The sequence below is a fragment of the Eulemur rufifrons genome, chromosome 8, assembly GCF_041146395.1.
Source record: "Eulemur rufifrons isolate Redbay chromosome 8, OSU_ERuf_1, whole genome shotgun sequence".
NCBI classification, from domain to species: Eukaryota; Metazoa; Chordata; class Mammalia; order Primates; family Lemuridae; genus Eulemur; species Eulemur rufifrons.
In genome coordinates, this window is record NC_090990.1 from 73,035,568 (window position 1) to 73,060,255 (window position 24,688).

A 24,688-nucleotide genomic window follows, 5' to 3' on the forward strand; every position below is an offset into this window, starting at 1 on the left:
TATGTAATCATTATTTGTCAATTAAAAATAAGATTAGTAATAATAAAAGGAAACAAACAAAAAAGAATGTGTTGAAGATGTGGAGAATTGGAACCCTCATCATACATAGCTGGTGGGATTGTGAAATACTGCAGTCAAAACAGTTTGGCAATTCCTCAAAATGTTAAACAGAATTATCATATGACCCAGCAATTCCACTTCTAGGTATATACCCAAGAAAATTGAAAACCTATGTCCAGACAAAAATATGTACATAAATTTTCATAGAAGCATCATTTATAATGGCAAAGAAATGGTAACCCAAATGCTCATTAACTAATGAATTAACTAATGAATTAACTAATGAACAGATAAACACAATGAGGTATACCCATACAATGGGATATTATTCAGCAAATTAAAAAAAGGAAAAAAAGTAATGAAGTATTAATACATGCTGCAACATAGGTGAGCCTCAAAAACATTAAGCCAAGTGAAACACACACAAAAGGCCACATATTGTATGATTCCATTTATACGAAATGTCCAGAATAGGCAATCTATAGAAACAGAAAATAGATTAGTGGTTGCCAGGGACTAGAAGGAGGAAATCAAGAGTGGCTGCTAATGAGTATGACGAGGTTCCTTTTCTGGGGTGATGAAAATACTTTGCAATTAGATAGTGGTGATGGTTGCACAAGTCTGTGCTATACTAAAAACTATGCAATCGCACAGTTTAAAACGCTGAATTTTATTTTATTCTATTTTTTTGAGACAACGTTTTGCTCTTGTTACCCCAGCTAGAGTGCAGTGGCATCATCACAGCTCACTGTAGCCTCAAACTCCTGGGCTCAAGTGATCCTCCCACCTCAGCTTCCTGAGTAGCTGGGACTACAGGCATGTGGCACCACACCCGGCTAGTTTTTCTTCTTTTTTGTAGAGATGGGGGTCTTGCTATGTTGCCCAGGCTGGAAACCGAATTTCATGGTGTGTGAATTATATTGCAATAAAGCCATTGTTTCAAAAACATACTTAGAGTAGTTGTTGGCACAAAGTACTATGTTTCCAAATATTCATTAGCTCTCCCTGGGGCATCTTGGTCCAATGAAATGTGCCTGAAAGTGATGTATATCACTCTTCACAACACTCTTCAATGTTCAAAACAGAAGCAGCTTTATCAGCCTGGATCCTAGAGTAAAGACAATGTAGAGTAGAGCAGCAGCCAACTTTTGATGGGCGTGTAGCAAGCGTGAGAAAGGATGTTATAAGCCACTGAGATTTTAGGGTATTTGTTACCAGAGCAAAATCTAGCCTATTCTGACTAATACAGGCTATTATAACATATTGATAATAATATTGATAACTACTATTATTACCACTACTAGCAGAAATCAGGAAACAGAGACTGTGTTCCATCAGCTCAAACAATACGTGGAAAGACCATGTGGACAGTGGAAAAATACAACTGAGTACAGATAAGAAGTCAAGTCAGAGGAACATTCAAATCAATAGCTATTAATATTTACTGAGTGGCCTGTACTGGTTCTGGAGAATTCAGAGATATAATCTCTTTTCTATGGAACTCAGCTAGTAATAGTAGCTAATATTTATTGAGCACTTACTATGTGCCAAGCCCTTTTGTGCTCTAGTACATGCACTGTCTCCAGTCTCACTGAAGAGTAGTTTGGTGATGAACAAGAAGCTTCTCCAATTTTGACCCACAAATAAACAATTCTATTTTAGAGAAATTAGTGAAGCAAATGAAAGGTTGTGGGATCTGTTTAAAATAGCTAGAATGTCAGCGGCTGTGAGCCAGACCAAACAACACACCTTCCCACACACCCCACTTGGGCCTGTGATTACTCAAATCCCAGCACTGGCCTGGGGAGCTGCCCGCCAGGAACATCCCTCCAAAAAGCACAACCGGAAGGCAATTTGCCAGAAAAGGGCAGAGCTGGACCAGGCTTTAGCCTTTGAATCTACTAAGAGTTAACTGGTGGGAAATGCACGAAATTTTTCTTTGTATTTATAAAATTATGCTTAACTGATTCCCCACTCTGGTTTTCCACCACCTCACCTGGCAGTTTGCTTTTGCAGTTCTGGGAATAGTTCAGTGGGCTGAGGGGTGGGGCAGAGGGATGCGGCTCAAAGACTCCTGTAGGCTGAGCAGTCTAAGCCTGACCTTAAGTTTATCTCCTGGTAGGGAGGCTTCAAAGATGAACATTTACTCATGCACCAAAAGTTTTAAAACTCTCCCTTTGTAAATGCAGCATGGTTGGTCTAATCTTGCGCACCCCGGTGACAGACACAAGGACAGAAGCTAGACCTTGAGACATACAAAACAGAAGTGACACAGCAGGCTGGCGGAGAATAAGATGTCATCTTTTCTACCCACAAGGAAGATTCATCCTTGTGGAGGTCAGGCAGAGCCACACAATTGTGCCTTGAATTTAGAAATACAGCAAGCACCAAGGAGGGCACTGGGGCTAGTCCTCGGGTGGGAAGGGCAGAGGTGACACCGGAGACCAGGAGAGCCTCTGCTGGAGAGGAAGAGCCCCTTGGTGGGTGGAGGAGATGAGGCTCGGGGCACAGAGCTGACTGGCTGCTCTGCTCTGCTCTGCTCTGCTGGGGAGGGCTGTTTGCAATGGCTGCCTGTCCCACCCCCTGAAGCAGAGGCAGGGAGCAGTTAGGAGCTCCCAGGTGCATCTCAACTGCCACAGCATCTCTTAGCCTTGGAGTCTCTCATGTGTACAATATGCATTTCCTTTAAAAAAAAAAAAAAATCAGAGAAACAGTATCTTTAAAGTCAACTGCTTTCCTTCCACTTGACCCTGCCCTCTCCCGTTACTAAGGATGGCCCCGGAGAAGACCTTATGCAGTCTCTGAAAAAGTGGACAGCCCTGGGCAACAAGGCAGTGAGGATACAGCATTTTGATCTTAACCGTGAACACAGTAGCAGTACCTTCTGAGAATCAGTTCAGGAGGATTTAAAAAGTTTCTCTGGGCCCGAACACCTCCTACCCACACCAGCTGGTTTAAGATGCTTCATTTCTGGACGTTTTTGGTAACAGAGTGCAGGAGAGATGTAGCCATAGACACGATCAGGTGGCATTAGCACCTATATGAGTTGGTCACAGGAAAGAAGAGAATGGTACATAAAAGTTGTGGCAGGGTCATGAGGACCACCCTGGTACACAGAGTGGGGGCCTTTGGATGGACAGGGAGGGAGGGACAAGCTGGATGTAATCTCTGGATTCCCACAGCACTGCGCCTGTGCCCCTGCGTCTCTCACCCCAGGTGTGAGGGTAGGAGTTGGGCTGGTTCATCTTCGCTCCCTCAACAGTGCCTAGTCAGTGCCTTGTGCAGAGCAGTGTCCAGTAACTGGAGGACTCTGGAGCTAGGCTGCTCCTAGAATCCCGGGTTTTCCACTGACATTTGGATGTTGTTTATCCCATTTTAGTAGCAAGAAACTGAGATAAAGTGATTTACTCACTTATTCATTCATGTATATTTATTGAGAGCCAAAGCATTGCTGTGAATACTGGGGATACAGACAAAAGTCTCTGCATTCATAAAGATTCTAGTGAGAACACAAATGATAAACAAAGGAAGTTGTAAGATGTCAGATAGTCAGTGTTATGGAAAAAAGTAAAGCTGGGCAGAGGCTTTTTCAAAAGCAGGATCGGAAAAGACCTGTGCGGGTGATAGTTGAGCAGAGACCTAAAGGCGGTAGGGAGCTACCCTTGTGGTATCTGGCAGGAGACCAACCCAGGAAGGGCAAGCTCCTGCGGCCAGTCTGGTGTGCACATGGAATGGCAAGGAAGTCATAAGGTTCTTCTGTGATTTGTCCAGGATTAATCAACACAAAGCCTGAGTCTCAGTCTAGTGCTAGAATGTTATGCTTTAATATTTTTTTATTTCATGGGCACTGTAAATTTTAAAACGCTGCAGGTTTTTACCTTCTAAATATCTTTATTAGAATATCTTTAACTTATAAGTTGACTCTAAATTCTTAACATGCCTTTTTTTTTTTTTGTACCATTTAAACCATTTTTAAGTGTACAAATCAGTGGCCTTACGTACAATAAGCATCAGGCAGCCATTACCACTATCGGTCTCCGTAGCTTTTTCATCAATCCAAACAGAAGTTCTGTATCCATTAAACAGTAACTCCCTCTCCCCACCTCCATCCCCTGGTAACATCTACTTAGTTGTCTGTATGAGTTTGCCTATTCTGGGTCTCTCACATAAGTGGAACTATGTATTATGTGTCTGGCTTTTATTACCCATCATTTATACGGGTAAATGTTGATTGCACCTTTTGGCTATTGCAAATAATGCTGCTATGAACATTGGTGTACAAGTATCTGAGTCCCTGCTTTGAGTATATATCTAGAAGTGGAATGCTGGATCGATGGTAATTCCACATTTCACTTTTTTTGCGGAACCACCAGCCATTTTACATTCTCAGCAGCAATTCACAAGGGCTCCAGTTTTTCCACATCCTTGCCACCCTTGTTATTTTCCTTTTTTAACAGTCATCCTAACAGGTGTGAAGTGGTACCTCATTGTGGTCCAGGTTTTACTCTTTTCACTGGCTACTAGAAATACGGTCAAATGTGTGATGTGTCTCCAATAGGTGTATACATTTTTGTTTGGCCCGAGTGGCTCTTTGGTTTTTCACCCACAAAAGAAAAAAAAAAAAAGAATGTATAATCTATAATCTGTAGTTGCTGGGTGGAATATTCTATAAATGTCTGTTAAGTCCATTTGGTCTAAAGTCCAGTGGAAGTTCAATGTTTCTTTTTGATTTTCTGTCTTGATGCTTTGTCTAGTGCTATGAGTGGGTTGAAGTCCCCCACTACTATTGTGCTGCTGTCTCTTTCCTTAGGCCTAGTAATATTTGTTTTGTGAATCTGGGTGCTCTGATGTTGGGTGCATATATATTCAGGATCATTATATCCTCTTGCTGAATCGATCCTTTTAGCCTTATGCAATGACTTTGTTTTTTCTTTTTACTGTTTTTAAGTCAGTTTTATATGATATAAGTATAGCTACTCCTGTTCACTTTTGATTTCCGTTTGCATGGAATATCTTTTCCACCCCTTTACTTTCAATCTAAATGTGTCTTTATGGGTAAGGTGAGTTTCTTGGCTCATTTTTTTTTCTTTAGAGATGGGGTCTCACCCTGTTTTCTGGGACTGAAGTGCTGTGGCATGATTATAACTCACTGTACCCTCAATCTCCTGGTCTCAAGTGATCCTCTTGCCTCAGTCTCCCAAGTAGGCAGCACTACAGGCATGCACCACCACACCTGGACAATTTTTAATTTCTGAAGAGATGGAGTCTCGTTATATTGCCCAGACTGGTCACAAGTGGATCATGCTTTTTTATCCATTCTGCCAATCTGTATCTTTTAAGTGGAGCATTTAATCCATTTACATTCAAGGTTAATATTGATATGTGAAGTTTTGTTCTTATCATATTGTTAGTTGATTTCTAGTTGTTTTATAAATTCTTTCTTAATCTCTTTTTGTCTTCATGGTTTGCTGAACTTCTATCATGTTGTCATTTGAGTCTTTTCTCTCTCTCCTTTGCATGATTGTTTTAAAACACCAGCGAGTTTTATATTTGCATGTGGTTTTGTGATGGTGAATATTGACCTTTTGTTTCCATGTTTAAGTTTCCTTTGCACATTTCCTGTATGGCTGATTTAGTGGTGATAAATTCTCTTGGCATTTGCCTGTCTGGGAAAGACTTATTTTCTCCTTCACTTATGAAGCTTATTCTGGCAGGATGTAAGATTCCTGGTTAACAGGTTTTGTTTTGTTTTTTTTTTCTTTTTCTTTCAGCACTTTGAAAATGCCACTCCATTCTCTTCTGGCCTGTAACATGTCTGCTGAGATGTCTGCTGTTAGTCTGATGAGGTTTCCTTTATAGGTGACAAGACACTTTTCTCTCGCTAATTTTAAAATTCTTTGACTTCAACTTTAGTCATTCTGATTATAATATGCTATGGTGAAGTCCTTTTTGCAGTGTATTTGCCTGAAGATCACTGGGCCTCCTGTATCTGCATATCTAACTCTCTTGCTGGTCCTGGGAAGTTTTCATCAATTATTTCCTTAAATAGGTTTCTAAACTTTTAAATTTTTCTTCCCCCTCAGGAATATTGATAATTTGTAGGTTTGATTGCTTTATGTAGTCCCAGACATCTCCAAGGCTTTGCTTGTTCTTTTTTATCCTTTCTTTCTTATTTTTCTCTGTATTATTTCAAAAGACTTATCTTCAAAATCTGAGATTCTTTCTTCTGCTTGGTCTAGTCTGTTTTTGAAGCTATTAAATGGGTTTCCTTCAATAAATTTTTTATCTCCAGATTTATTTATTTATTTATTTATTTATTTTTGAGACAGGGTCTCATTCTGTTGCCTGGGCTAATGTGCAGTGGTGTCATCATAGCTCTCTGCAACCCCAAACTCCAGGGCTCAAGGAATCCTCCTGCCTCAGCCTCCCAAGTAGCTGGGATCACAGGCATATGCCCCCACACCTGGCTAACTTTTAAATTTTTTGTAAAGATAGGGTCTCGTTATGTTGCCCAGACTGATCTCAAACTTTCTTTTTTAAGATAGCTCCTTGGTAAATTTCTTATTCATATCCTGAATTGATTTTCTGATTTCTTTGTATTGGCTTTCAGATTTCTCTTCCATCTTGTTGAGCTTCTGTAGAATCAATATTTGGAATTATTTATCTGGTGTTATGAGAAATTCTTTTTGATTGGGATTTGTTGCTGGAAAATTGTTGTGTCCCTTTGTGGTGTCATATTTCCTTGCTTTTTCACGTTTCCTGTGTCCTTCTGTTGGTATCTGTGTATCTGATGTACTAATCTTTTGTTCCGATTTTTTGAAATTGCTTTTGAAGGGGAGAATTTTTTCCTGAAGAGGTATATATATTATTGGTTAAGTACACCACTTTTGACTTTGATTTTGGGTGCCTGCAGTAATGTGGTCTTTGTATTATTTCTTAGGCAGTACACAGCATCAGTGGTATCTGTGATTCCCTGGTGGCTTAGGGGAAGTTACTAGTTGAGGATGGGGACTTGAATGCCAGCCAAGCCAGTCTTTGGGCCTCAATGGTGGGAGCAGTGGGCTGAGTATGCCTGATTTTAGGCCTCAGAGCAGCTTATGCTAGCAGTGGGGTTAGTGTGTCCTGGGGGGCCAATTCTTGGCCTTCAGATGGCTTTCTCAGATGTTATTAGTTGGAGCATAAGGCCAAGGAGTGTGGACAAGTTCTTAGGCCCCTGAGCAGCTGGTGTGATCTGGGAGGCGGCATGAGTGGTGGCAGAACCACCCACTAGGATCCAAGTGGTCCATGTTGGTTTTACTGGTAACTGCGATGGATTGGGAAGCGTAGTCCTCCATTCCACAGCTGCCTGTGACAGGGTGGTGGGTATTGTCCTGTGCTTAGGAGAGCTTGGTCTCCCCTGTCCATTCCTGGCTAGGTGGTGGCTGCAGCTACATTACCTTAAGCTTGGCTCAAGGGCATGGCATGGCCCAGTGTTAATCTCTCAAAATGGTGCCGGCTATGGGCTTGCATTCAGGAGGGCAGGGCCCCTTTCAGGCAAAAGGCATGGGCAAGAAGCTATGGGGAGTGTGGACTGCTTGTGTCTGTCTCACAGGAACCCACAGTAAGGCGGATAGGAGTTGTCCTTAGAGTATGTAGGAGAGCTTGGGCCTCCCTGTCCCTCCTCAGTGGGTGGGGCTGCAGCTGTGTCAGTCCAAACTCAGCCCAAAGGTGGGGCATTACCTGGCTTTAAACTCTCCAAATGGCGCCTTGGGCCTGTGACCGGAGAGGGTGGGGCCCTTCTCAGGCAGGCTGCACTGACAAGTAACTGTGGGGAGTGCAGTTCCCTTGACACTTGGTCCCACAGTAGCTCGTTGCAGGATGGTGGGCACCGTCCCGGATGCATTCCCAACCAGGAGAGGGCTGCAGCCAAGATAGCCCAATTTCAGCTTGAGGGCAAGGCACAGCCCAGTGTCAAACTCTCAAAATGGTGCCTTGGACCTGCAGCTGGGAAGGCTGGGGCCCACACCCAGGCAAGCAGTGTGGGTGAGAAACTGTGGAAAATGTTGTCTGCTCAGTCTCAGCAGGAGCCCACAGCAGGGCGGTGGAGACCTTCCCAGGAGTGCATGGGAGCACCTGAGCTCCTCTCCCTTTCCTTGGAGCTGTGCAGTGGCTGCAGGTGTGCCTGCAGTTCTCCAGCATCTAGCCTCTCAGAAGCTGCTCTAGCTTCGGATGCCTGTGAGATTTTGCATGGGCTCCCTTTCTGGGGTGACATCTTGGGCAATCTCCAAGAAGCTCCCTATGGTAGGCCCGAGACTTGCATGGGTGGGGAGGTTCTCTTGTAGCATAGATTGTAAAAGTTCATCTTGGAGAGTGGACCCTTGAGGGTTTCTCTCTGTTTCCCCATGTCCAGGCACTTCTCCCACTGTTAGCCAGTTCCTGGTTGGGCAAGTTGCCCTGAACCCTCTTCCTTACCCACTTTTGGTGCTTCCCGTCACATCCTGTGAATCCTAGCATTCTCTTCTAGACGATCTGTTTGAAACGTGAGATCTGCTTACTATTCTGGTTTCTCTCCGTGGAGGAAGCACACACTACTTGTGTCTAGTTGGCCATCTTGATCCTATTCAGAAGGCATAAATTTCCTTTCACAATAGCCTCTATGTGCATACTCAAAACATATATAATTTGAATCCATGTACTGAATTAGTTGCTAATTAATAATGTAATAATGTACAATGTGAGATACAACTATTTTCAAAAAATTACCATGCTCCTGAAGGAAATAAATCTAGACATCTGGTCTTTCATTAAATTGAAAAATATTTACTGAATGCTAAATATGTGCCAGACTCTGTTTGGCACCAAAAATACGTGGGGAGAGCAGGTGGATGTAGTCCCTGTACCCTTAGAGCACACATCTCACTAATGAAAATCTTATATTAGGCCAAGCATTCTTGAACAGTGTTTTGAGGCCCCTCCCTTTTAAAGTTAAATAGTTTAAAGAAACAAATTCTTATAAAATGGAAAACTTTAATTGTTTAAAGCAAAGGCACAAGTAAACATTTCAGGTTATCATACAATGTTACAATAAAAAATTTCAACAGGAAAATGAAATACACCATAACTTTGCATCTCTGTAGTATATCAAGTGTATTATTCTATCATCTCTTCTTTGGAGTGAAAAGAAGGGATAGGTAGATCAATGGATATGATGTTAAACTTGGATTATAAATAACATCTACTATACTTTTAACCAGAAATTTTAATTTCAGTAGAATTTTAAAAACTTATTATTTTATTATTGATAGAGCAATAACTTTTAAGCTAAAACTCGTTTTAATAAGTAAATCGCTGATTTCATGAAATGTTAGTTTTCAGTGTGTGGTACTACACATTGATCAAGCTGGTCACGAAAGAGCTTTACCAAAACATAATTCATATACTTATTTTACTTTAAATCTGAATATTATAGTGCATTATGTAAAAGATAAGTGAGAATGAGGAACTATATGATTTCTTATGATGTCAGAAATAATGTATTTAAAAAGGTCTAGTCCTTATTTTCAATCAAAGGCACTATCTGGAGAATAACACGCTGTGTCATTCAGAGCTGAAAAAAAGGTTTTTTTCCTTCCAATATAACTGGCCAGTTAGTTGGAATGTGATGTCTCAGTTAGCAAACATTGACTGCCTACTATCTAGCAAAAAGAAAAAAAAAAAAAAAAAAGGCAGATATTATGTAAAGTTACATCTTTGACTTCTTTTTCCAGGAAGAAAAAATTTATCACTCTTTTTTATTGTTTGTTTTTAGACACAGGGTCTCACTGTGTTGCCCAGGCTGCAGTGCAATGGCTACTCACAGGCACAATCATAGCACACTATGGCCTGAAACTCCTGCAGACAAGCGACCCTCCTGCCTTAGCCTTCTGAGTAGCTCAGACTATAGTTGGGAGCCAATTTTTAAAAAGGCTATTGAAGCGTTTTTTGTTTTTTTTTTTTAATCTAAAAGGTCTCTGTTTCATTACCTCAATGTAATTTCCATTTTATTCAGATCATTATAGCCTCTACTCTCAGCATTTGAACTCAGCCTGGCAATGACACCAGGAAGGTAACTGTCCCAAGACAGCCAGTTTTCCTATTGTGAGTCATTTCATTCCCTTTTCTACCCTAAATATTCCTCAACTCTAAGTGTTTAACTGAATAACAAAAATAACAAAATATCAAAAATATCAGGGATTAAATAAAATCTATCAAGAAAACATTGCTCAATGCCTCAAAGTCTTGTGTATTTGAATCAAAGATCTTGAATGAGAAGGGTGATGTTTCCAGTTTCTCATTATCCAAATTACATGAGTATCAACAGATTAAGATTCATTTACCATGATTTTTTTCTTTTTTTATTCCACTGGGAAAGAAATCTAGGCCATGATTTTTTTTATCACCTGATTCCTAACCATAAATGGTACGTAGAAATTCCCTAAGAATATCTTTCAAAGTTTAGAATTCAAACATGATTCTAGAAAAATGTTATTTTAAGGTCAAATTATAATGTTTACTCAATGAAGCATGTCCCAAAGGTCAATGATACATGCTTTAAAAAACAGAGCTAAGATTCTGGAATTCTTTCCTTTCTTTCTCCTTCTCCAAAGATACAGATACCTTCCACAATTTTATATGGAATGAAAGACTTCATTTGATAGCTGGCACACTTTCCATTTTGATAGTTCTGAGTATAATATCCATGAAATTTTACATTTCCAAATCATTAGCTCAACAGCAAAAGCATATGGTTTGATCTTCTATTGAGCCAAACTGAAGAAGTAAACCTGAATTTTAGTGTATCTGGATCAAGAGTTAGCAAACTTTTTCTGTAAAGGGCCAGATAGTAAATATTTTAAGCCTTATGGGCCATATAGTCTGTGACAGCTACTCAACTCTGCCATGGTAGCACAAAAGCAGCCATAGACAATATATATTAATAAATGGGTAAGCATGGGTGTGCTCCAATAAAACTTTATTTACAGATTCTGAAATTTGAATTTCATATAATTTTCATATTTTTAATTTTTTTTAAAAAATTTTATTTTTAACAAAATATTCTTTTTAATTTTTTTCCTCACTAATTAAAAAAGTAAAAACAGGCAGCTGACTAGAATTATCTCATGGGCTGCAGTTTCATGACCCCTGTTTTAAATCATTCTGATTTCTTGATATGGGGGTCAAAGCAATAACGTGGCCACGAATCATCCCACTTCACTTGGGCACTGACAGCCTTTGGGCTGACAGCAAAGAACCCCAAAGGAAATCCCAAAAGCACCAGACAATTCTAGGAGTAGAGTCTACATTCATAAACTGTGCAGAGCTTATGAGTGTTGATATTCATATATCTATAGCTATCTGTAATTATATTCAGGAAACACATTTAAATCAAATTCATTTAAATAACATTGTCAAAAAAGCAGGAAATTGAGAAATTAATTCACTAGCTGAACCTTTTCAAAAGCTTTGGTGTTAGAGAGATCTGGATTAAAATCTTGGTCCTGCTACTTACTAGCTTGTGACCACAAGTATATTACTTAACGACTAGAATTTGGCCTGGTGCTATGGATAGACATAGAAGGCATGTTTTTGATCTCATTTCTCAGGCAAATAGCTACAAAGGCCTTGCTGGAGGCTTAACTCCTGGTTTTAGAAAGAAAACTACCTTTGTCTCTTCTACTCCATTTTATCATATACATTTTTTTCCTGTATGTAACATACTGTGCAAAATTGTACCTCCACACACACAGAATTCTACTTTCCTCTTATCCTCCAAGGCTATTTTTTTCATAGGCTGCTAACAAAAATGAGAGTGGAAAGTACCCTAGTCAACACATTTCTGTCACCCTTCCATAGTGTAAGTATAATTTGGGTGTTTCCTCTAATTTATGACAGGCAATGACAGGTATTCTATTTTCTAGGAAAAAAAGTTTAAATGATAAAAAAGGAAAAACTGGTAGGAAAGGATTCTTATGGCTTTATCTGTAGATTCAAAACTAGAGAATCTGAAGATAATGTTCATAGATTATTTGTAGATATAACTGTTGTGCATCTTGGACCTTAGCCCATTACTTAAATTATATTAAGTAGAATATTAGCACTAAGTAATATGTGCTATAACCTCTTTAACCATGAAAAACTCATTAGTTACATACATACGAAGTAGAAGATTTCACCAATAGTGTTTTTGAACAGGCATCAATTAAGTTATGGATCTGTTAGTGTTGAACGCTAAGCAAAATGCTAAAGCTCTTAAAATATTAGTGTTTTTTTTTTTTTTACTTTTCAATTTACTTTTAACCTATTATTTACAGAAGTCCTGTTGGAATGCTGAAAGCAGTCATTTTGCAACAAGTATGGTCCTCATATAAAATGATGTTCAGTGGTGGGTGGTGAGAGTTACACATATGCACAAATGAACAATGTATGTGTAGTTAACCTACTACTCTGACCAGTGACTGACACATGAAAGCATGATATGCACACACAAGTTAAACATTAAAATAAAACTTAAAACTCTAAAAATCAGATAATCATTAATTTTTGTTTATGAAATTACACAGAAAAATAGTTTTGTGTCTGGGAACTTTCAGTGGCCCACTAATAAAACAGTAATTTTCTATAGAAAAAAAAAAATCCCCCAAACACAGAACACAAGGTAAATAAGATGTATGTCTTGGTCAAATGTCTGTGGACAGCCACCTTGAACACAAATTGATAAACATAAATATACAATTTGTTCACAGAGCATAAAATATTATACAAGAGCAGTTTTGTCTGAAGAAAATAATTTTCCATAGTTTTGAACTTCAGAATGGTTCCCGCATTTATAGTTGCATTTTCTAAACAAGAAACATTAATATTCAATAATACTGCTAGGATCTTATTTTACCCATTAATCATATTCCAGTCTACTTTATGGCAACAGTAAGTCAGTGGTGAAGATTTGGCAAAGATTAAAAGGCAGATAAGATTATTTTATATATATATGTATATATATACACACACACACATATGAAACAGATATATTCCCAAAATCCCTAATCATATGATAACTGATCCCTTAAAGAAATCCACAGTCTAGGTCACAGTGATGGTCAGACAGTGGTTGAGTACGACTCCCTTCTTGGGGGCCACTCTTTTTGAACAACTCCGTCGCTCTCTCTGGTCTCCAGCACACTGTCTTCTGTGTCACTCTCACTACCATCTGCCACAGCGGGGTCCAAAGACATTGGGCCAGATTTTCTGTGCAAAGGAAAACCAATGCCACTTTCCTGTAAGGAATTATCTATAAAATCTTCATCGGAGGAATGGAATGATTCGTCATCGCCTATTAAATGGTTGACAATGTGGATTCCATCAAAAGGAGGTTGGCCTGAGAAGCCCCTCTGGCCTTTTAGGCACCTGAGCTGTTAAAACAAAATCCAAGTTAATATACTCAAATGGAGGAAACACACACACACACACACACACACACACACCTCTACACACCAAGAAAACAAACCTTTCATGTTTAAGGAAGAAGATACCTTGACCTTTTTCTGTTTCTAGATATAATCATAACTACCAATGTTTGGGTGCCTTCTATGTGTTATACAATGGGCACAAACTTGTTTTAACTGAATCATCACAACAGTCCTATGTGGTAGATTTTATTATCCTCATTCTATAGATAAGGAAATGAAGAATCAGGTAGAGTAACTTGCTAAGGACATATAATTAATAGCACAGATTAGATTCAAACTGAATCTTCATTACACTAGAGACAACATAATGAATTCCATGTACCCATCACCTAGTTTTGACAACTAACACATATCATGGACGATCTTGTTACATTATACCCCTCTTGTCCCTGCATGATTTTGAGGTAAGCCCCAGACATCCTATCAGTTCACCTATAAATATTTCACCTGTATTTCTAGAAGATATGAACTTAAACGACCATACTCTTAACTATCACACACACTATCTTGAGAGAGCATGTCTCCACAATTCTGTAAATGCTGAAAATGATTTATAAATCATTGAAATTTGCTAAGAATATCCATCCTGTTATTAATATAATACCCCAAAGACCACCATATATCACTATCACTCACAGTTAGGACTTCTTCCCACTCATGATGTTTCCTTCTGTGTGGTGGAAGTGCCAGTCATGTATAACATTTCTGCCTTCTCTCCCCAACTCCTTCCAGGGAAAAGCAGGGACTTCTTTCCCAGGGAGTGAGAGGAATGGTATGCACTGCTTTTCCCTCTCCTTCCAACTTTGGGAACCAGGCTCTGCTTCTCTATCCCTAGAGTTTCACAGGGCTAGAACCTCATGTGGGGTGGGCTGAGGTCAAACGCTATGTGTTACTCGGTGGGCAAGCCTGACTAATTCTAGAGGTCAATATTAAAAAACTGTTGTCCCATCTAAATCTAAACCATGTTTTCCAAAGCCAGTTTTATTCAGGTTTAAAGGTGATTTCTTTTCATCATCTGCCACTTCTTTGCTTAAGTTTCCTCAAACCCCCAAATCCACCACCACAGATACCACCACTTCCGTTAACATAATTAAGATATCAGCCCTGTCCTCAAGAGTTATGCTTTAAATATAAAGGTTAATTTTCATATTCTGTCACTTAATTCATTTCTGCCATATGCCATGAATTTTCTCCTACAATAAAGTTGAAGAGTAAAAAAACAAAAACAAAAATAAAACCACAGTAATTAGCTACCAAAGATCTACCGTGTTCACTATTAAGAATCTTGTTGAAATATACTCCATGTGTCCTACCCTCATCCTTGTTTCTCAGTCACTATCTTTCAAATCTTGAGATAAAGCCATGTGAAATATTCAGGAAATATTACATATGCTTTCAAAACTAACGGTTCTGAGAATAAAGACAATATAGCCTTGCCATAATACCTCCCAGCTTTCCTGACAGACTCCCAGGAAGAAATGAAAAAACCTCAGCCCTTCCCTGCTCGTATGTGACAATGGGGAACATGAGAGATGCTGGGACTAAGTACAATCATGTCTGGTCTAAGGAGACCTTCAACTATAAAGAAAACCCCATGCCCTAGACCAAGAGGAAAAAATTACAGTAAAGTCTAATGTAATTTAAATAATACCTTTCTCCTTGGCAGAACAGAAGGGATCTAAACTTGGAGTTGAATATTTAGGAAAGGGTCACAAAGCACCACAAAAACCTCCTCAAGGTTGTGTTATTCACTGCATTATTACAACTGCCACGTTCTGATGCAATATCCTATCACATTGCAACACATGATTTACAGCTCCAAGTGTAAAATTAAGTCAGTTAATCTCTTCCTTTCTCTTTTGTCCCCAGACCCTTTTGAAGAAATAACATGGAACATGCATCTTCCTTCTTCCTGGCTGTTATAAAGAAGGAATATGGCAGAAGAACCACAACTTCCCAATTGTTTGGAAAGCTGTGACTTTCCTTTGCTCTAACACAATTTATTGCAATTAAAATACACAGCCTCATATCAGATACAATTGTAGAAAATTAATTAGGCTGAGAGGTCATTTCCTCAACATCAAAGAAATCTATTTGAGAACTGCTAATATAGAATAGCAAAGGCAGAGGAATTTTTGGTGGGGAGGAAAAAAAGGTGAAGGTAAGGGACTATCTGGTCAACTCAAGCTATCCTCTGGACTTAAGAGTGTGCATACTGATGAGGTTCTGATGAGGGAGGAGGCCTGTATAGGCCCTGGTAGTGGGCATTTGAGCCAGGAATTCTAGGATACTGAGTACCCAGAGTGTGATCTAGAAGGCGTAGACTTCAGGTAGGTGTGTCCTCTGGGAGTCCTCATTCTGTGGAGAGGGGTTTGGCTGGAAGAAGGCCATAGCTGGGCCCCTAACATGTAGGGGTTAGGGGTTCTGGCTGCCTGGCTGTAAATGCTGTACTACTTATCTTTATTACCAGACTTTCAGGAGCTAATTATATTTAAACAACAACAAAAAGCAGATAATCAACCTTCCCAACACCCTTACCCCTAAAAAAAAAAAAAAAAAAAAATGCTTCATGGGTATTACCAGTAGCAAACTTAGATTGGCATATTTCAAAATATGATCCACTGATCTGCATAAGGAAAACTGAGGATACCTGTTGAAAATGTAGACTCTTTCTAAAAAAAACAAATGTAGACACCCTCTTGAGTCCTAAGGATTCAAAATCCAAGAATGATGCCCCAGAATCTACAACTTTCACATGCATCTCAGGGGATTCTGATACACAATCAGCCCCTGTATCTGTGGGCTCCACATCTGTGAGTTCAATCCATTGTGGATTACAAATGTTCAGGAAGAAAAAGGGGATGATTGCGTCTGTGCTGAACAAATACAGACGTTTTTCATTGTCATTATTCCCTAAACAAAATAGTGTAAGAAGTATTTACATTGTATTAGGTGTTATAAGTAATTTAGAGATGATTTAAAATATATGGGAGGATGTCTGTAGGTTATATGCAAATACTATGCCATTTTATTGTATATAAGGAACTTGAGAATCTGTGGACTTCTGGGGGTCCTGGAACCAATTGTCCACAGATACTGAGGAATGATTATACTTTAAAGTTTAAGAATCACTGTGGTAGACCCTCTGTTCAAACCAAATGGGGCTGAGCCAGAAAGGAGTTGATTTAGCTGAAATTAAACTCTTAAACATTAGGACAAAGTGCTTCTGAACTAGGAACATCTGCTTTGTGTATGTCTGGTATATAAAAGTGGATGCCATCTTTCCAGTAGTACAATCAAGCTGTTCTGGGCCAGCTCCACCATCTGGTGGTTGACACACGGACACTTTGTTTAAATAGTCTTTTTCTGGAACTTTCTCCTAGTATAGAGGTAGGGTTGAAAAATGTTTATGTTCAAAAAAGCTAAATAATTCTGATACACATCCCAGGATAAGGACCACTACTACTCTACACAATGGTTTTTGTCTGTTTTTTGGTTTTGTATGAGATCTCTTTGGATCTAACAGGGGATCAGGACTCTGACTCACTCTGTCTTGAAAAGTACACATACATAATTTAGCAAATACTTTTGAGGCCCATTGTCTTTCCTAATTTTCGGATGTTATAGGAATCTTCATAACACTGAGCAACAACAAAAATTCTTTACTTGAGAAATGCCAGTAATAAAAAAAAGTATTATGTTTCCAGGCAAAATAGACAGGTTTTATACTCACTGAATATGTCTGGATACAATTTTGAGATTCATCAAAGAAACAGAAGCACCAGGACTCTCCGGAATTTTAAGCGGACTCTTCTCTGGGGAATCTTGGGATTCCTCAAAGAAGGGTCTCAGCTAGATCACCCTACAATAATGATTGACAGATAAGTCCTATTCAAAGATTCAGAACTTCTTGTCAGCTTTTTCGTTCCCCAGTCTTAAAGTTCGAGCAGATAGTCAAATATTGCCTACCAGAGATTTGAGGATAGCATCTAAACAAAGCTAGGAAAAAGGCAACTAGGAGGAAAGGAGACTATCTGATAAGAAATCTTAAAAATCATTGATTTCCTCTGAAGACACTGCATCTATATAAAAAGAACAGGATTAACCTCCTCCCCCGGAAAAAGAAGTCTTAAACATAAATTTCTCAAAGCTCAAAGTCATGAGCTTTGAGATCGAGAAGGCCTATCAAGTGTCCAGGACAATGGATAAAAGCAGACCTACACCATGGTACATTACAGTGAAATTTCAGGACACTTGAAACAAAGAAAAGATAGAGCTTCCAGCCAAAACCAAAAACATGTTTTATATAAAAGATAAAGAATCAGAATGGCATCAGACTTTTCAACTATAAAAGACCTTTGGAGCAGTACCTTCAAAATTCTGAGAAAAAATAATTTCTAATCTACATAAAAAATTTATAATTACCTTTTCAATTTTTTTTTTTTTTTTTGAGACAGAGTCTCGCTTTGTTGCCCGGGCTAGAGTGAGTGCCGTGGCATCAGCCTAGCTCACAGCAACCTCAAACTCCTGGGCTTCAGCGATCCTACTGCCTCAGCCTCCCAGGTAGCTGGGACTACAGGCATGTGCCACCATGCCCAGCTGATTTTTTCTATATATATATTTTAGTTGGCCAGATAATTTCCTTTCTATTTTTAGTAGAGACGGGGTCTTGCTCTTGCTCAGGCTGGTCTCAAACTCCTGAGCTCAAACAATCCACCTGCCTCGGCCTCCCAGAGTGCTAGGATTACAGGCATGAGGCACTGCGCCGGGCCCTTACCTTTTCAATTTTTTAAAGTTCTCACTTAACCTATCAAATAAGTGTGAGGCTAAAATAAGATTTAAAAGCTGCATGGCCTTTTTTGCTTTTTAAACATCTTTTGGGTCAACCATGAGACTTGGAATTTAATAAAACCTTTTTATGGTTTATCTCATATAAACCTTTTTCCCAGAAGGTAGGTGATGTGTTCCATCAAAATGAAGTACACCAAGAAAGAAAAAGATATCTTTTGTCTTTGACTGAGGGAAGAAGAAGTACAAAGTGAGGCAAAAGGAATCCCTAGGGTGATGAAAAATGCCCCTAAGATGACAGCTATGCAAGAGGCCTAGAGGCGTCCAGCCCAGCCCAGACTGAAAGAAATGAAGTACAAATGTATGGATGAACCTCAAAAACAACAAAAAAGGTATGAAGCTGAGTGAAAGAAGCCAGACGTAAAAGACCACATATTGTATGATTCCATTTATATGAAATGGCCAGAATAGGCAATCTATAGAAACAGAAAGTAGATTAGTGGCTGCCTAGGACTAGGGGAGAGGGGAGGAGAAAGAGGGTGACTGTAAATAAATAGACAAGAAATTTCTTTTTGGGGTGAAAGAACTATTCTAAAATTGATTGTGTATATAGTTGCAAAACTCTGTAAATATATAAAAACCACTGAATTTTACACTTAAAATGGAAGAACTTTATGATGTGTAAATTACACCTCAATAAAGCTGTTTTGTTTTGTTTTTTTAAAGTAGATTCAGAATAAACAAAAGCAAAAACATTATTTTCCAGCTTTCCTGATAAGACCATCTTGGATACTTGTAAAAAATAAAACTCACCAGGCCTGTCTTCAGTCTCCACTCCAGAGGGGAGGCCTGAGAAATGGCAAGCTCAAGCACCTGTGCACTTGCCGTTCCACTGTGGATGGCATTTGTACAGTCCTAATGATGTGCATGTAAACTAATGTAGATCCTAAACCCCAATCTAATAACAATTACTACATTTTTCAATTCTACTGAGGTCGGTCTTAAAAAAATCATTACATTAGACTATTATAGTAGGATGGAGGGGTGAAACGTTTGTGTGTTCATGGTGGGGGTGAGGAGAGCGAAAAAGAGATAAATTCTTCCTCATGTAAAGATGCCAACAGATCATGCCTAAAACTGAAAAATCAAGAATTAGCAGCTAGAAAATCGTGGCCTGCAAGGAACAACGAAAGGGAAGTCTGAGATTGCTTCTTTTTGTAAAAGCATTTTAATTATTCTTTGATTCTTTAAATCATGCATATAATAAATGTAAACATTTCTAAAAATTAAAAATACTCCAAAAAATAGAAAATATGTGCTTCATCCACAATTCAACAATAAAAAAGGTATGAAGTTAAAACTGGGAAGCCTTTCTTGTTTCCCAGTCCTACTCCCTACAGGTAGACACTATTGAGAATTTGGTGTTACCAATACTAATTTTTAATTTCTTTGTGTTAAGTCAATACTGTGTGGACTTTACAGACTTCAATTTCTAGGTCTATGCACAATAGAAATAAGTATAACACATCAAAAAGCATTTATAACAGGATTCATACAGTTTTATTCATAATAAGACCAAATGGAAATAACCCAAATGTTTATAAACAGCAGAATGAATAAATAATGGCATATTCATACAATAAGATACTATTATACAGTCTCCTACTTTTCTTTTTGTTTTAGAAGCAGCCTGTCTAGGCCGGGCGCGGTGGCTCACGCCTGTAATCCTAGCACTCTGGGAGGCCGAGGCGGGTGGATCGCTCAAGGTCAGGAGTTCGAGACCAGCCTGAGTGAGACCCCGTCTCTACTAAAAATAGAAAGACATTATATGGACAACTAAAAATCTATATAGAAAAAATTAGCCGGGCATAGTGGCGCATGCCTGTAGTCCCAGCTACTCGGGAGGCTGAGGCAGTAGGATCGCTTAAGCCGAGGAGTCTGAGGTTGCTGTGAGCTAAGCTGATGCCACGGCACTCACTCTAGCCTGGGCAACAAAGTGAGACTCTGTCTCAACGAAAAAAAAAAAAAAAAAAAAAAAGAAGCAGCCTGTCCAACTACTGACCAATATCAAAGACTGATACTAAATCATAATCAAATATTGTTACAAAATTATCAGTGATTTCACGTACTTTTTTTGCGGGCACTTTTACAGAGCTTAACAGCATAAGAAACTACTGCATAACTGTCAGAAATGGTCTTCCATATAATTTTAGTTTTATTATGCATTTACTACATAAACTATATATCAACTAAAGGCACTTTAGAAAATAAAGCAAATTGCACAATGTACAATCCTGAGATAATCCATTAACATTTTAATATATCTTTCAAGACAATTTTTCTAACCTACTTTCCAAAAATGGATTGGTCTTTGTTCACAAGGGCAGAAAGAAACAAAAACCCAAAAACCAAAAATGGATTGGTCACTACACATATTGTTTTATAACCTGCTTTTCCACTTAATAACACATCATAAACATTTCTCAGTGTCATAATCTTTTAATGCTTGCATGATGTCTCATTTAGAAATGTTATCATCAACTGTTTAACCAATCCTCTTGTTTGGAACTGTTATAAACAGCACTGCCATGAACACTGTTTAAACTGCCTTCAAGAAACGTAGTAAGAGTTTACACCCTCTACAACATTGCCTGAAAAAGTTCTGGTTTCCCTACAATATTGTACTATTTTTTTCCATTTTTCTTAATCATTAAACTTTTAATTATGGAATATCTAAAAAATATAGAGAATTCAGTGAACCCCCATGTTGCCATCACTCAACTGTAACAATCAACAAATTATGGCCACTTTGCTTCAACTTAACACACTGCCACCCTACCCCCAATCCTGGACTATTTGAAAGCAAATAAAAAAGGATTTTAAAATAAATTTTACGTGTTCAACTGGAAGATGTTTTTTAGAAAAATATATTCATAATTTAATTCAGTCCTTTAGATTATTTTATCTTTAAACATGGGGATATAAAATAAGTAAAAACAAGGTTATTATGTTATAACCTTTGTTTCTTTCTAATGAATGCTTTCTAGTTTCTATAACATTTAAAAATAACTTACTTTAAGTACCAATTAGATATGCTACCTTCCAAATAACATCAGCTAAAGTCATAACTACCAGAGATATGATCTCACTAGCTATTCAACTCAGCAAGTCACTGTGGAGTCTTTACTTCTGTGAGAATGTCAATGATGTTAGGAGTAGTACCCTTCTGACTTCCTAATTCTCTAGATCAGCAATTCAAAAATTTTGGTACGTATAAGAACCACTTGGGTTTATTATTTAAACAAAATATAGATTCCTGAGCCCTACTCTCAAACACCTAGATTCAGTAGGAGGGCTCAGGAATCTGTATTTTAAACAAGTACCCCAACTGATTCTGAAGATGGTGGTCCATAGACCATACTTTGAAAAGCGCTTCTCTAAATGAATTGCATTTAGATTGATTATATAACCTTAGCACTTTGGGCAGGAGGATCACTTGAGGCTAGGAATTTGAAACCAGCTTGGGCAACATAGCAAGACCCCATCTGTACAAAAAAATATAATAAATCAGCCAGGCATGGTGGCACACAAGTGTAGTCCTAGCTACTTTAGAGGCTGAGGCAGGAGAATCACTTGAACTCAAGCATTTGAGGTTATAGTGACCTGGCAACAGAGACCCTATCTCAAAAAATAACATAACATAACATAACACAAAATAAATTACTCTGGCCTAAATGTGGATATACAACCAACCAGGGGAAAAAACCAAATCAAGATGGAAAGAAATAAGAAGTTAGGAAATATTTCCTGTAAGATATGACCTATTCTTTGGGGTTTACAGATACCATCACCATCTAGTTTCAAGTCTGGGCCCAATGGGGTGTTGCGTGGGATTCATCACTGAAGAGCACTACCCAATTTTGGGTATCTCCATGTCTCAGCCTACACCTGAGTGAGAGAACCTGTGTGTGGAATAGCATCAGAGCCTTCCCTTCTCTTCCTCCTACCACATGTCAACCTTCAAGTTTTATTCCAAGGATCAACTTCATACCCAGGTAATGGACCATATATCCTTTAAGAAATAACATGTCCATCCTTAGGAATATAGCCCTAGCTAACAGGCATTGATAGAATAACTACTTAATACAGCAGCCATATCCAGACACACACAGACAGATATGTATACGTCTGTGTGCGTGTGCACGTGTGAGGTTTTAGAAGTTATTTTGTTACAATAAGATATGAGTCGATTCAGAACTGGTGCCAATGACAGTGCTATTTTGATAAGATGCCTCTAATATACTTTGATGTTTCTTGACTAGGTTAGTAACTTTAGGCTGATTTTTGCAATGTCCTTTTATTAAAGATGATTAAGTACCACTGCCAACATTTTAAAAAACATTCCCATGATTAATTCATCAGACACTGGTACTATTACCATCAGTTTACTGCTTCTTTCAGATACACGCTATCTCATTAGAATAGTAGAAAAGTATTACTGCAATTATGCTCCAGTTTTAGACAGGTCTCAGCAGACTATCTCTAGAGAAACTCGGGAGCTTTAAACCAAACACACAGATGAAATATATCTTTCTTTCTTTTTTTTTCTTTTTTTTTTTTTTTACAGACAGAGTCTGGCTCTGTTGCCTGGGCTAAAGTGCTGTGGTGTCAGCCTAGATCGCAGCAACCTCAAACTCCTGGGCTCAAGTGATCCTTCTGCCTCAGCCTCCTGAGCAGCTGGGACTATAGGTGCGTACTACCACACCTGGATAATTTTTTCTATTTTTAGTAGAGATGGGGTCTTGTTCTTGCTCAGGCCGATCTTCAACTCCTGACCTCAAGCAATCCTCCTGCCTCAGCTTCCCAGATTGCTACGATTACAGGAGTGAGCCACCAAGCCCAACCAAAATATATCTTTCTTCAGAGTAGAGTCCTTTCCAAGACTTTGAGTAGGGCCTTGGTTTCTACAAATGATTGCCTCTCTACCGACTATTCTTTCTAGTTAGAAAGTATTACATTGTATTCATATCTGAAAAGCCTCATCAGGTAGAGAAAGCGTGTGCTTAAAGTATGGAGGTGAGAGAGAATGGTAGGTCCGAAGAACTGTTAAACAGTTTCATTTTAGGGTATGAGGGTATTAGAGTTTGGGGACTGAAATGGGGGAATCTTAAATGAATGCAGCTGAGTGAAAGAAGCTTACCTGAAAAATGCTACACAGTATTTGATTGCAAGTGGAAAAGGCAAAATTATGGAGACAGTAAGCAGATCAGTGGTTTCCAAGGGTGCAGGGGGAGGGGAGAGATGACTAGGTGCAACACAGGAGACTGTTAGGCAGTGCAACCATTCTGTATCCTACTGTGTGGTGGATACATGTAATTATACATTTGCCAAAACACACAGAATGTACAAAGAGTAAATCCTACTGTAAACTGTGGACTTCAGTTAATAAATGTGTCAGTACTGGCTCATCAACTGTGATCTATGTATCAAACTAGCGCAAGATGTCAATACTAGAGGAAACTGGGAGAAGGTGTTGAGAGGATATATGCGAACTCTGTGTTTGAACTCAATTTTTCTGTAAACATGACTTTCTCCCTACCGAATAAAAATTAGATGTTCAGTGGTACTTTTCTGCAGCCACATGCTCTAATGGCAAAACTGCTTGAAAAAATTTTGAGACTGTATCTGTTTCGAAACTATATTAAGGATCTTTTTTTTTCTTTTTAATGTGAGGTAAAACACAGTAAAGCACAAAGATTTTAAGTGTACAAGAGCACTTGTACAAAAATTTATCAATAAATTTTTACTTAGGTATATACCTATGAAACTACCATCTAGATTAAGATACAGAACATTTCCAGCACACGAGGCCCCTGTGTGTCTTCTCCTCATCCAGTAATTACCCTACACTCCCCCCCCCGGCCCCTCCCCCCCCCCCCCCCCCGCAAGGGTAACCATCATTCTGACATCTATCATAAAATAGTTTTACCTGCTCTTGTACTTAATATAAAGGACCCCATGGTATGTCTTTGTGTCTGGCTCCTGTTACTCAACATTATGTCTGTGAGATTCATCAATGCTCTGGCATGCAGAACAGTAGTTTACTCTTTTTCAATGTGGCATGTTATTCCATATGTGAATACATCATAATTTATCTGTCCATTCTACTGCTAATGGCCATTTGGGTTTTCTCCAACCTATTACATATGATGCTGCTATGAACATTCTTAAACATGTCTTTTGGTGAACATAAGCACGCTTTTCTCTTCAGTATGTACCCAGGAGTGTAACTGCTGGGTCAGAAAGAATGTTTATGTTAAGCTTTAGTAAATACTGCCAAACATTTTCTAAAGTGTTTG

The 24,688-nt window shown here is 38.7% G+C and overlaps 1 protein-coding gene across 3 annotated transcripts in view; it reads right to left on the reverse strand.

Moving 5' to 3' along the window:
• Positions 1-13,081: 13,081 nt before the first annotated feature.
• EVI5 (ecotropic viral integration site 5) overlaps positions 13,082-24,688 on the reverse strand; it is a 180,763-nt gene continuing 169,156 nt past the window's right edge. For all 3 annotated transcript variants that reach the window (XM_069478215.1, XM_069478214.1, XM_069478213.1), the window contains one exon: positions 13,082-13,484. In XM_069478215.1, coding sequence (XP_069334316.1) covers positions 13,173-13,484 — 312 coding nt within the window. In that variant the 3' untranslated portion in view covers positions 13,082-13,172. The remainder of the gene's footprint in view (positions 13,485-24,688) is intronic.